The 14247-nt window shown below is 40.8% G+C and overlaps 1 protein-coding gene across 1 annotated transcript in view; it reads left to right on the top strand.

The window, feature by feature from the left end:
- Positions 1–14247, top strand: part of TMEM135 (transmembrane protein 135) — a 165254-nt gene that overhangs the window by 134586 nt on the left and 16421 nt on the right. Inside the window, exons 7-8 of the mRNA XM_084759687.1 lie at positions 9018–9059; positions 13070–13216. Coding sequence (XP_084615813.1) covers positions 9018–9059; positions 13070–13216 — 189 coding nt within the window. The remainder of the gene's footprint in view (positions 1–9017; positions 9060–13069; positions 13217–14247) is intronic.

Here is a 14247-nt window from a genome sequence, read left to right as displayed (position 1 = left end):
TTGCAGGAAATTGACGGTGTTTTTTACCCCCAGCAGTTGAGGACTTGCATGGTAGATAGGAATTGTCAGCAAGTATTTAAGGGTATGAACGAAGAAATAAATGATGGAGCAATACCAGCAACATCCCAGCCTGCAAACGCTATGGGCTCGTCTCCTTTGCTGGATTGCAGTTCCTGGTACAGCGGTGGCCCTGCCTTTTAGGCTTGAGAGCTTCATGTTACAATGGCAGTTTATTTCATTTGTGGTTTTAAAAACACCTCTGCACAAGGAAATGCTGGAGCCCTCCGTTTCAGACTCACATGTTAATGTCAAGTGTAAGCACGTGCCAGCTCAGCAGTATTAAAAAAAAAAAAAATGAAAGGAGCTTTGTATGAAGGTCAAGCCCTAAATCAAAATAGACAAACCCCCAAATTTCTGCTACAAAAATGAATCCAAAGTACTTGGTGCCCAATTAGGAGTATAATTGCTTTACAACCCATAGATTTTTTTTGTTATGTCTACATAGATGAAATTTTTCTCTCACCATATTTTTACCAAGTGTTTTATCTGATGTGCAATATTGTCAGAATGCTCTGAAGTGTCTGAACGATTAAGGAATTAGTAAAGGAGGAAGCTTAAACTATATATAGTGTACGCATATCTATAAAGTAATATTTAATGTGCTATTCAAAAAGCCTGACACCAGAAAGATCTTTAAAATCACTCTGCTTAAAGTTAATGTGAGAAATACTGACTCATGGCATCATGTTATGTAGAAAAGAGGAATTTTGTTTTGAATTGCCTTAAATATTCTAAATAAATGTAATTGGTTCTCGGCTGTTACTTGTTTGGCCTTAATAGTAGACAGGTGCTGTTGGGCATAGGCTTCTGTGGTGTCTCCATGGGGAAGCATGCAGTCCCTTTCCTGCTGACACTGTACCTGGGGTTGTGATGTGATTTGGCTGAACAATCCTAAGTGGAAGGGACATACTTTAATTAGAAGCAGGAGTCCCGTCTTCTTCATTCTCTTTCTTTCTCCTCTGACAATTCACACTCATTCCAGATGGCTACCTCTCCATCGCGCTAAGGTACAAAGGAAAGATGGCCTCCAGTCGGCAGCAGCCAGCCCTTGTTACACATGTGGTGTGAGCAAGGTCTAAACTTCCGCTGTTGGAAGCCAGTGAGATTTTGTTTCTGCAGCTTAACCCAGCCCCCTAGCTCCCGAGCTTTAGCGTGAGTCTGCATGCGAGCCATGCGGACACTTCCATGTAGCACGGCTGCCGTGCATCCTCGTGCTCCACTGTTGGAGTTCCTGAACTCTGTGGCTCTACAGTAGTAAGAGTCTGTGCCTTCAGTAGGTCAGTTAGTGTGTGACCAAGGCTTTGTGTTTCTCGTGTGGAAGGTAGTTCAGGTGGAGGGGAGGCCGGTACAAAAGGCAACATGGAGTCTTGACCAAAGTATGCTTTCAGGGAAATTGTGTGATTTCAGAATGAGGAGTTGAGCACCAGTTGTTTAAAAACTGTCCATGCCCTTTGTCACTGGTGAAGTTTGCCTAACCCCAGTGGCAGAACTGCCACTGTTTTGCTTCAGGTCCGTGGTGTCCCTTGGGCACCCTCGGATTCTTTACTTGTCTGTGGTACGTCTTCTTCCCATATGGAGCTCAAGCCAGAGAGCTAGCCATTTGGGATCGGCTTCCTGTCGTCGTATGTAGGTGGAAACAAATTGGGCAGTTCACTTCTCTGGCCTTGGTGTCTCTATCTGTAAAACGTTAATTACTTTAGTCTCAAATTTCAGGTACCTCTCTTTCTTGTCCAGCAGTGTGTGCTGGCCTTCCCGGTTCCTATTGTGCACGTGGAAACGTATTCAGAAGAGTAGGCTGGAGTGTGTTAAGTGTGTGCTTTGCCATGTGGCATGATTATATAGTCTACAGGTTCATCAGAAAATGTCATTTCCAAAAACTTCTAAAATGCTCAGAGATGGGTATTTTACTTATTCTTAAACTTATTTTAGATTTGAACTTTGGGGTTAAATAAGCATACATTTCTGAAAAACACTAGACTAAGATTAATATTTTCATGCATCTGCTCACTTTATTCAATATGAAAATTCATCTGTTGTATTAATAACATAGATACCAATATATATTTGAAATAAAGTAACATGATTCAAATATTCTATTTAATTTAAGAAACTTGGTTTCATCTCTTTCTCAACATTTATGGAGGAAGAAAAAAATTCAGAGTATTTACCAGTCTTGAGCTCCTTTAAAAACTGGTTCAGTCATCGTGGTTAGAATTAGCTTCATTTACTATAAATACCTTTATTTCTAGAAATGTTGTGAATTTGAATCACTCGTTAAATTTTTCTTGGACTCATGTGAAAGCTCACTTCGATCTTAATTGGTGGTACCTTTAGTGTGTCGAGTGTGAGCAGGTGTTACTGGTGGGGACCTGCAGCCCAGCCCTCCTGCAGGGCGCTGGAAACTGCACTCTCTTCCTTTCTGTCCTCAGTTTTGACCACTGCTGCTATTACCAGTTCATTTCAAGATGGAAATATATCCTATTGACATTTCTATTCAGGGGATCCTTGGCTCCTAAGCCATTGCATGAAGCTTGGAATATTGTGTTGCTAGTGTGGATTTTAAGCAAAGGCCGTTCAAGGTTGTCCAAGTTTAAGGAGAAAACTGATTCTGTTGGAGTTGTTCCTGTGTGTTTAAGCCCAACTGTTTCTAATTTGTATGTGGGACACACCAGAAGGCAGCGCACAGTAATCGCTTGGAGGTTCACACTTGTTTCCCTGCCACTGCTGCCTGCCTCAGCAGCATTCTTTGGGTTCTAGGGGACCAACCCAATCCCCAGGGTTCAGGGCATGAAGTGAGTGTACAAAAAGTGTTTATCAGAGTCAAAAGCAGCACTGTTGATTCATTTGAAAGTGCACAAAGGGAAGTTATTAAGAATATTTGGAGTTAGGATTGCTCATGGAGGATCAAAACAAGTTCTCCCAATACAATGATTGCTCTTCTAGCTCTGCATTGCAGTGTGTAAAGTAACGTACAATAAGAACAGCTTATTTATTCTATGTTTCGTGTAAAGTGGTATATACAGGCCGAAACAAAGTTCTATCTTATTGCTCAAACGATAGTAGATGCAAGAGGAAGGTCTTGCTGTGTAATGTTTTAACCACACACATAACTCAAGTTCTGAATAGTAACATGAAGCAATCAGTTTAACCTGCTGGCATATACATGTATGATTAAGACAGTACAAATATAAAATATAAGATATAAAACAATATAAAAGTAAATTTGTACTATCCCAGTTTTTCTTGTCATTCGCATGATAATAAGCAAATGTAATAAAATACATAATTATTGGTCAGGTCACCTGTATGAAATTATAATTTAGTACTAAGGTATATTCTTACTTTGAAAATTAGTTGAGAAAATTAACTACAAACCTTTTTATTGTTTTGCGAGATTAAAAAATAATTCATATTAAAAACTTTATAGAATTGCGTTGCTTAGATTTATTTACTTATTTCTTTTACATATGTAAATGTTTGCCTGCATGTATGTATGTATAACACGAGTGTGAACCTATCATGGAGATCAGAAAAGGCCATTGGGGTCTCCTAGAACTGGAGTTACAGATGGCTGTAAGCCCCGATACAATGGCAGAACCTGAACCCAGATCTTCTGCAAGAGCAGCAGGTGCTCTAAACTATGGAGCCATCTTCAACCCCATGCCTTTCCTTTAATCATGACCCCTAAATTTGGCCCTTAATAAGTAGACATTTATTCTTTTTAGACTTTTAATTTTTTCTGCTGGATTTATTCTAAATTTGTTACCAATGATACAGTAATTAAAGAAATTCATGACTTTGATAGTACACGGCTGTTATTATCATTGATCATTTCTTTATAGCACCAGTAGAAATCTTAACATTTGTACTCTGAGCAGTTTCTTTTAAAAACAATTTTTCTAATTTGTCTTTCCGTTTTCATTTTTGTGCTTTCACATCGTTTCTGCGAGTCATAATTTAAAGAGCCGATACGAAATACTAGAGACATCTGCGGTTTGAAGTGATGGTTTGACTACTTCAGGCAATATTGAAATAGCTGGCTGCATCCCCTAGGTTATCAGCAGGCGTCCCTCATGTAGCAGATGCTCAATTAATGATGATTGAGACCCTTAAGGTGGAGTGGGTACCATTAGCCACATTTAACAGTTCGGTTTCAAGAGCATAGAAGTGTTGCAGGTGATTGCAGGATAAAGAGGATCATAAATGCCCTCTCCCCGTATTTTGGTGTGTGAGTGTGTGTGTGAGTGTGTGTGTGTGAGAGTGTGTGTGTGAGTGTGTGTGTGTGTGAGTGTGTGTGTGTGAGTGTGTGTGTGTGAGTGTGTGTGTGTGAGTGTGTGTGTATGAGTGTGTGTGAGTGTGTGTGAGTGTGTGTGTGTGAGAGTGTGTGTGTGAGTGTGTGTGTGAGTGTGTGTGTGAGTGTGTGTGTGAGTGTGTGTGTGTGAGAGTGTGTGTGTGTGAGAGTGTGTGTGTGAGTGTGTGTGTGTGAGTGTGTGTGTGTGTGAGTGTGTGTGTGTGAGAGTGTGTGTGTGTGTGAGTGTGTGTGTGTGAGTGTGTGTGTGAGAGTGTGTGTGTGTGTGAGTGTGTGTGTGTGTGAGTGTGTGTGTGTGAGTGTGTGTGTGTGAGTGTGTGTGTGAGTGTGTGTGTGAGTGCGTGTGAGTGTGTGTGTGTGAGTGTGTGTGAGTGTGTGTGTGAGTGCGTGTGTGTGAGTGTGTATGAGTGTGTGAGTGTGTGTGTGTGTGAGTGTGTGTGAGTGTGTGTGAGTGTGTGTGTGAGAGTGTGTGTGTGTGAGTGTGTGTGTGAGTGTGTGTGTATGAGTGTGTGTGTGTGTGAGTGTGTGAGAGTGTGTGTGTGAGTGTGTGTGTGAGTGTGTGTGTATGAGTGTGTGTGTGTGTGTGTGAGTGTGTGTGTGTGTGTTAATTGGGCCTTACAGTTCTCTCAAGGTTGCTTAAAGGTTGGCTAATGTCTATAACCTTGTAAGTATCAAGATTTTCCTATACCATGCATTTTTCCTGAAGAAATATTGTAAGTGAATTTTAGGAAGTATTTTATATTGATTAAATTCACCAAGTAGTTGAAAACTAAGCCGACAAAACTTTTTGCTGCCAGTCTCAATGTTTTCAGCTTTTTGGAGAGGGTAGAGTAAAGCAGAAGGTGCAGTTCACACCATCCCGTTTTACAGTGGCTGGCGCAGAAGAGCAGGACACTAAATATTTTATAATAATGTGAAGTTATAGAACTTCACAAGGTCAAAGCTCACATATCCTGGTATCTGCTTAACAAAGCACAATGTAACTTTTTGTTAGTGATATTTTGAATTCCTCATAAAGTGTGTATTTAGAGAAAAGCTTGAAAGAAAAAAAAATTTTTTTGCTTCCTGGGTACAAGTTCTTTAAGGCATGGTTCGCTAGTGACACCTGCTGGTCGAGTGATGTAATGACATCACAGAATCTCATTGGAGTCATGTCACAGGAATTAAAAGTAAGCTTGGGAAAGGGAAAAAATATCTTGTACAAAATTACTGTTATTTATATATCTAACTCAAAATGTGAACATTTCAACAAGAATGCTATTTTAGTATCATAAGTATTTGGCCTCTCTGTGCCTCCTGGCATGTAACATGTAGTTCCAGCCTGAGCCTTTGATAATAGCTGTATATTGGCCGAGGCTTTAGAGCTGGAAACCCCTTTCTCCTGTGTCTTTACTTGATTTTTCGTATTACCCCCTTACATTAGCGTACACAGAGCCTTGCAAAAATAGAATTATAGTTAGTCTATATCATCTGCACGGACTAAATAGAGAGCCTAGGCATACATTAGTTGAATGCATTCTCTTTATGGACACTTGAAAATAAAATGAGACTATTTTAGAGGGTGATGTGATTTTTTTTCCTATTAAAGAATTTTTGGCATTAAAGCTTATGAGTGAATCATACACAAATGCACACCAGACACATTTCTTCCTCTGCACTTGTTTCCTTCATTATGGGTGTGTCTAGTCCCCTGAGTTGCATGCTGTGTAAAAGAATCAGTCATCTCCCATGGTCCTCAGACCTGCACAGACAGCTGCCTGCATCCTTCATGTTCTGTCTGTTCAGCGCAGGCACATCTCACACTTAATAGTTACAAAACAGGATTCTTTTCTCCTAGAGTCCTATTCAGTTTCTCACATTAGTAAATGGCCGTTGTGTTCTCTTTACTTTACCAAAGACCTGCCAGGACGTGTTGAATTCTCTCTCAGACGCTCAAGACATTTGGCCAGCTCACTTTGGCCATGCGCTCACATTCTTGCTCCCTGCCCCACCTTGGTCACCTTCCTCATGCTTGTAACCCTGCCTTCCTGTCCTCTGTTCTCTACCCAGCAGCTGGGATAATTCTCACAGCTTAAAACACATCTTCCTCTACTGAGATCCTTCCAAAGTCCTTCCCGTGCCCCAAAGTGCCTCCCTGCGTAGTAGAAAACCCCCTCTGTTTTCCCTGCATTACCATATTTTGTACCACGATGTCGCTCACCACCTACTCTACTCACGCCTAGGACCCTCGGTGGCCTGTCCTCACTGCTCTGCCGACTCAGCACCACTCTGCACCTGTTTCTTCAAAGTGAAATCCCCTCCCTCCGTTCCAAAAGGTGTCTGATGTGGCTGTCACCCTTCACCTTTTTAAAGAGTCTCTCCCTGACCCATTATGAGAAAAACAAAGCCCAAGTCTTCACCAGCTCCTCTCTCCCCCACCTTGCAGGATTTTTACCACAGCAGTTATTCTGTGTCTTACATCTCCCTGAAGGTGGATGTCAGAGGACAGGGTGATGCTTTTGTGTCCATGGCTGCATAGTGGAACCTAAGCCAGTTCCTACACACAGCAGACACATTATATGAGGAATAAGTACTTAAGTGGAGACTTGATTTGATCTGCACTGTAATCACGGAGGCCATAGCTAAGGGAAGACCTTTTTAATGGGGTCTGCCTTGTTGAAGTCTTCCCTTCATGCCTTCCAGTTTTAACATAGGTTCTAATAACATTGGTTCATAGTTAGGCAAATACCTGCACAATACACTCAATATCAAAATGTGCGGCCACATTTTAAAGATTCTTCTTATAGAATAATTACTTTATTGTTCTTTTGACCCACAGTTACCTTCACAGACCTTACACACATGAACAGAAGAAAGAGTAGCCTCTTTTGAATCATGCTAAAACTTTATCAATATGAAGTGCTTCCCACCAGGGTTCTACTGAAGAACCAGCCCTCCATCATAATGAAATGGCAAATTCATTTGTATACGCCCCCTTTGTGCTCCGAAAGCTACTTTTGATGTTTGCTCTTCAATTAAATGTATTGTGCAGGGTCACAGATATGCCTTGCTGACCAGACTGGGTTGTCAAGATCTCTTAACTGTTCAACACTGCACGAAGACAAATGGCTATCTTTTAACAATAACTTCCCAAAGCCAAAATATGTTCCCAGATGTACATGATCTTTTAATTGATCTGCTGCTTTCTTTTCCCTAGCCAATAGGCCCCTTGGCCAGTCCTTCACCACTCTACTGATCTAGATTATGGGTTTTAAATTACTGTGAAATATTTTCTTTTGATGGAAAAAGATAAGTTTAAGAAATTTAATAATGTAATTTGCCCAAGAACATTTTTAGTTTAGCTTATGAATTCTTTTGCCCTCATGCCCATCCTGTGTAGATATTTATGTCGTGTATTGCCTAAATGTAAGCTTATGATTACACTTCACACTGTCAACATGACTACTAAGTCATTTGTGGTGCAGTCTGAAATAAAGCCTTAAATGTTTGAAAAACATCTTGCCATGGCTTAAATACTTTCTAAGATTCTAGGTCACACCAATAAAATATATTTGAAAATTAGTCAGTAATTTTGTATATTTCCGCTATGGCTTATCATACAAGTGGTGAGCAGACTGAGTTGGCCACCTATATTTAAAGATCAACTTTTAAAATTCAGGTCAAATGAGACCATCATTTTCTCACTTATCTTTATAGATATTTTCCCAGAGATTTTGATAACCACCATCCAAAACCTTTATGACTGATTATATCAAAGATTCCTGTGGCTGTAGTCTTTTTGCAAAGGGGTATCACTAATGTCTTTAAGTCCCTTTTGAACACTTACGATGAGCCCGAGAATCTTAATTATGACATAGCATGCAGCTTCCCCAGTTAAAAGCAGTAGCAGGAGGATGGAAAGGCGAAATGCTTCATTTTGTCAGAGTACACCACCACTGCCCCCACACACCTGGAATTCTGAGTCGTGTTGGTCCATTAGTCTCCTGACCTCTACAAGGTAACGTTGTTGCAGGTCTTGAGCCCCGACGCAAGTACAAATGCATGCAAGCCTACGCACAGAGTTTTGTTGTTATCAAACAAGAGATGGATAAAGGGACCAAACCACCCAGTAGTGATAAACCGTCAGGAAGTGCTGTTTGGATTCTCCTCCTCCCAGTCTCAGTGTGTTCCTAGCCCACGTTACCTGTTCTGCTTGGCCCTAATCAGAGGTTTTGTGGGACGTTAAAGTGAACTTGAAGCCTTTCTGTGCCTGCTCAGCTCAGCTCCTTGTTGCACTGCACCCACTGAGTCAATGAGTCAGGACCTTGATTGACATATGTGAGGTACTCTGAGAGGGAAATCCGCCCTCAGGGATCGACTGGAATGAAGATTGTCTTACCTCATTGTAGATCTGGATGGAACCTTAGAAGACTGACTTAGCCTCCTCTACCCTGGCTCTGAGCATTGAGCCCCAATGTCGTTCCTATACCATAGGAAAGCTTTAACATACTAGTTTCTTTGTGTGAGATGACTTGCTGTATATTTCATTGCTTATGTCATTACCAAAAAAAAATCACACTTTAAATTATTTTTAGGAAGAAAAAGTTCTTTAATATGCTACTTTACATTTCTAAACATATTATTTTATGATTGCAAATTTTCATTTCAGGTGCAAGGATGGTTTGAAAGGCTTTACGTTTTCTGCACTTAGGTAAGTAATAGTCTGTTATGTTGAGAGAAGTTACAAGGTAATCTTCTAAAAATAATGAGTGTATATAATTACAGTAAAGATTTAGTAATGTAATTTTAACCTGACAGGTCTTAAAAGTCATAATAGTATTTCCTTGCCTTTATGGGTAGATTATTAATTTTTTAGACTGACTTATGGATAGGACTTATAGACTGGGAGGCACGGTAGGTCTTAAGTGTTCCTAGAGTGTTTAATTTTCATCTTTTAGCATAGCAATTGACTTATGTATTATATATACTGTGTAAATGCTATTTATCACCATTATTGCATATTATAGCTCGAAACATCTTCATAAAATAGACAACCCTTTTTTTTTTTTTTGCAAACATTCTGCAAGGTTGGTTTGTCATGTGTTGAATACAATGTTTCACTAACATCTCACTATAAATACTAACTCCACAGCCCACCACATTTTCCTAGTTTGTGTCATAAGCATTACTTGTTTTATTTTTCAGTGCTGATAGAGGACTTGCTGAGTGGAGTTTAGTAGCGTGGCATTCACTACAAGTATTATAGAAGAGTTAGTGTGTGCCTTGGGGACAGAAGGTTTCAAAGATTGTCTCATGTGCTTATTCTTTTTTTTTTTTTTAAATATTTATTTATTACATATACAATGTTCGGCTTAAATGTACACCTGCACACCAGAAGAGGGCACCAGATCTCATTATAGATGGTTGTGAGCCACCATGTGGTTGCTGGGAATTGAACTCAGGACCTTTGGAAGAGCAGACAGTGCTCTTAACCGCTGAGCCAACTCGCCAGCCCTCATGTGCTTATTCTAAGGAGCCTTCACACAAGGTGCTCTAGTGCACAGTGAGCATTCTGATGGCTGGCTTTGCATCTTTCAGGGGATGTGCATTTGAGACATGGCGTCAGATAACTAAGAATGAAGAAGGGCACTGTTCATAGAGGTGAATACAATGTCTGTTTGGGGAATATAAAGGTAGTTTTGGCAGGTGACGTCTGTCAAAGACTTAAGGTTTGGGGTAGGGGAGAGTGATTTGGATGTGATAAGTGGATGTTTGAGGGAGGTGGTTAACCGTGACTTTGAAAGGTGAGTCCAGAAGGAGTATTTGTGACATTTGATGACAGAGGGCTGCAAGTAGAAAGGTAAGTTCTGTGATTTATAAGATGAGAAGATTCGAGAGAGAAAAATGGAAGTCTTTTTTCCCCCACATGTACTTTGAATCAGGAGTGGAATGTTTGCGCTTACAAGTACTCCTGTTAAAGAGAATTGTCCAGTATTGCAAATTGTTGCATTTATATGTTACTCATCCTTCTGGTTGCATCTCATTTTAGATTGCCTATACTGCCCATTAGAGATTGCTCTTAGAGCTTTAAAGATGGCAGAGAATTCTAGTACCAAAAGCTAGGTTTTGGTTTTATTGTCAAGTTTCATCATCAAAAAATATTGGGTTAATGAACATTGTTCTTGGAGGTTTCCTTAAGCAATACCTGGCGTCTCCTCATTGTTGCCTGATTTATGTTACAGACACTTGTAATGAGTTTATAGCCTGTCAAAAAAATAGAACATTTAACTAATTACAGAAGGGAGGGGACAAAATGTACTTGTAGTGGCCAAACTTCCTAAGTATGACTTCCTGGCAATGTTAAACTTTATGAGAAAAGGATATTCGGTGCCTGATGGGTTTGAGTGTGCTGGCCACTCTGGAACACTTAGATGGATGCAGTTACCATCGGGCTTGAAGGAAGTGTCCATACTCTATACACTATAATTACCGTATCATGAAAACACACATTGTTTCATAGAGGGAACATCCCCTTCATCTATTGTAACCATTCATAAAGCAGGTGAGTTTAATGTCTCCTGGCTAGACACAAGCTAAAAGCTTTAGAATATAAAACTTTACTCTAATTCAGCACCCATGTTTAAAGCATCCTGCCTGTAAAGAGCACATGAGCTGTAAAGATAACATTCATTCACTACTTACTTGGTTTTTTTCCTTGGTCTCCAGATCTATACTGTGTTGAGAATGTACTGATGAGTGAGTCAGATACATCTCTGCCTTCAGAGATGCAGAGAGGACACAGTACTAATTAAAATTGTGCTGATATTACAAAGGAGGCACCAGATTTTTCAGTTGTGTATTTCAGCCAGAACTAACAGTCTTGCTTTCCAAGTTGTGGATAGAAGTAAAGACAGAGAAGGGGGCAAGGAAATTGCAAAGAATATTTACTAGCTTAAAAAAGAAAGCCAACTGCTGTGATAGGACAAACTAAGTGTTACATATTTCACTGATGATGGTTTTCCCTTATGAAAGGAGAATGGTTGATGGTACCAAAAGAAGAACCTTGACTTTCAAAAGGCAGAAAAATATTTAATAAGCAAAGGAAGAACGATGCAGACAAAAGAACAGCTCTGAGGCATCGGCTTCCTTGCAGGGGAAGAGTCTCAGCACCTTAAAGTTAGCAGTACCCTGGATGTGTACTGAGCTCACCAGAACAGTATGGGTTGGTCAGTGGCTGGTTGTAACAGCATTTTGGGTTTCTTTCCCAAGTACTTCAGTTTTCATATTTTGTTTGTCACGGGTTTCAGTCCGGAACATGAGTGGAGTGCTACAGATCCTCCTGGAGTGGATTCTTTAGATTTGGGTAGACTGTCTGAAGTTTTGAAGGTGGGGTTTCCTTCAGAAAGTTCAGCTCTTTGTGTCAGCAAGGGCTCCCTCAGTGTAGTTGGAAACAGCTGTGCAACTTGTGCGACTGCTCACTTCCCCAGTGTTATCTGATGGCAGGAGCATTTTCAGCTGCAGTGTTTTGACAAGTGGTCATCTCCTATGTGTGTTTGATTTTTTCCAAAGGAAATAGGTAGATTGGAATAATAACAGCAACCATAGAGTTTAAAAACCTTAAGGAAATACAAGGATAGGTATTTTTCGATGTTTCTGTTCTTTAGTTACCACTGTTTTATTGGGGACCCGAAGTCCTTTCATGTGCAAGTGACTTTATGTAATGCCACTGCTTATCAGTAAAGATGCCTATGTAAGCAAGAGTCCAGTGAAGCCACCAAATTAGGTGACTCCAGAGTGGAAAGGAAGGGTTCCTTGGGGGTAATTCAAGCTGCCATGGCTATCTCCTCAGGTGGAGAGAGAAGAGCTTAAGGCTGGAAGCCCTGCTGGTTTTAAAGGGAGCAGGTAGCTGATGGGAGGCAGTCTCGAAGCTGAGACAGCCTGGGAGTTTAGAGTAGTAGTAGGGAAGGCTTGTGGGCCAGGAGAGCCAGGAGCTTTGGAGTGCGTTATAGATATGTGCTGACAGTGAAGTGGAGGCCTCATTGCTGGAGTGCGGGGCCAGTGAGGGAAGTGTTCACTCTTCCTCAGACAGAAGGGCATGGCTTCACAAGTGTCTGGGCAGTGTCCACAATGAGTTTCTGTCTGTTCACTAGCAATCCCTCTGTTTGCTTGGTCAGAAGGATTTGGGGGCCCCATTTTGGACCTAACAGCCATCAGGTGTAAACATAGTTTTTCTCTGAATGAGAAACTAATTCAGTTATAATTATGATTGGCTTGTGGATCCAAATCGACATGCTTCTTCTGAAAAATTGAAAGCATGTAATACCTTTAGAAATATCCTAAGTTAAAGATTACCTCATAGAAATCCTGTAACATATTGTAGTTGATTAATTTGACTTAAAAATATCAGCCTGTAATTCCAGCACTCAGGAGACAGAGGCAGGATCTCTGTGAGTTTGAGGCCAGCCTGGTCTACAAAGTGAGTCCAGGACAGCCAGGACTACACAGAGAGACCCTGTCTTGAAACAAACAAACAAACAAACAAAATCAGCATGCCAAGTAAATTCAAAATCTTTTTTAGATTACAACATTATTTTATGTAAGTTGTAAAAATAACTATTTTAACTAAGCAACTAAACTGTATTTGTATTTAAACAGATTTTTTTTTTCCTATTGAAAAAAAGTGAAGGGTGAACATGTCTGACACTGTGCTCTCTCCTGCAGGTTTATTGTAGGGAAGGAAGAAATCCCCACACATTCTTACTCCCCGGAGACAGCGTATGCGAAAGTGGACCAGAAGAAGGAGAGGCATAGGGGAAAGCCGAGAGGAGTGAACATAGTCGCCCTGGTCAGGAGGCTGGTGGACTCCATGTGAGTGCTCTGTCCCAGGGTCTCACACTTACTCCCCGGCTCATATGGTCTCTGTACGGGCTAAGGTGTTTTCCTCTCCAGGCAATGATGAGACACAGCTATACCGAGAGTTCTAGAATGAATGCACACGGTGGCAAGGGAGTGTTGCTCATTCGTCCTCGTTGGATGGTGTATCATCACATGCCTTTAAAATGGGTTTCATGGAATTGGAACCATTTTCTCTTTGCTAAGGAGGCCGCGGAGGGAGGGGTCTGAAAACCTCAGCTTGTTCTCAGTGGCTGTGTCAGACTGTGGAAAAGAGAGCACAATCGCTGGGGCAATCAAGAGGATTTGGGAGTAAGGAGAAAACTTATAAGTAAAGAATAGTTTTTAGCAGTGACACTATTTAGAGCTCTGGGCTCAAATACTTATTTGTATATAATACAGAAAAATAAGTCTTTACATTTTGAACATTCATTTTTATTTTAGCATAGACATTTAATAAAATAAATTTAGTCATTTACACTGATGACATCAGCCAGTGAAACAGTCATACAAGTGATATGTCAGAGAGAACAGAATGCATAGGCAGCATGGAGAGAAATGGGGTCATTGTAGGAAGAAATCAGGAAGCTTGCATTTGACTCCTAATTTGCCTCAATCAGCTCTGTGTCTTTGGACAAATGATCAAAATACCATTTTCCACAAAATCCTTGTCTATGTTATAGAGGGCAGAAACAGGTGTGACAATGAACTCAGTAAGCAAATGCAACTTAGGTTTGGGTTAGCTGAGGGAAGAAAGGAGTAGCTTCCCCTTAGTGGAAATACCTGAGAGGGGAATAAGAGGAGAACATGAACGGATGAAGGTGCAGTGCTCGAAGGTCAGCGCTGATTGGTCATGAAAGTAACTGCAGCAGTAATGAGAGGTAACAAGGGGAACAGATGATGGTGCACGCTCCCGGGCTCAGCACTGATTCGGTCATGACAGGCCTTGCCCAAGTAGCTGCAGTCAATCTTCTTGGGTGAAACTATTTGCAGAATTGTATAGAAGC

This window comes from Acomys minous, assembly GCF_964271855.1.
Source record: "Acomys minous genome assembly, chromosome: 2".
Taxonomy (NCBI): Eukaryota; Metazoa; Chordata; class Mammalia; order Rodentia; family Muridae; genus Acomys; species Acomys minous.
Note: the sequence above shows the minus strand (reverse complement) of the source record. Positions and strands in the feature narration are given on the sequence as shown.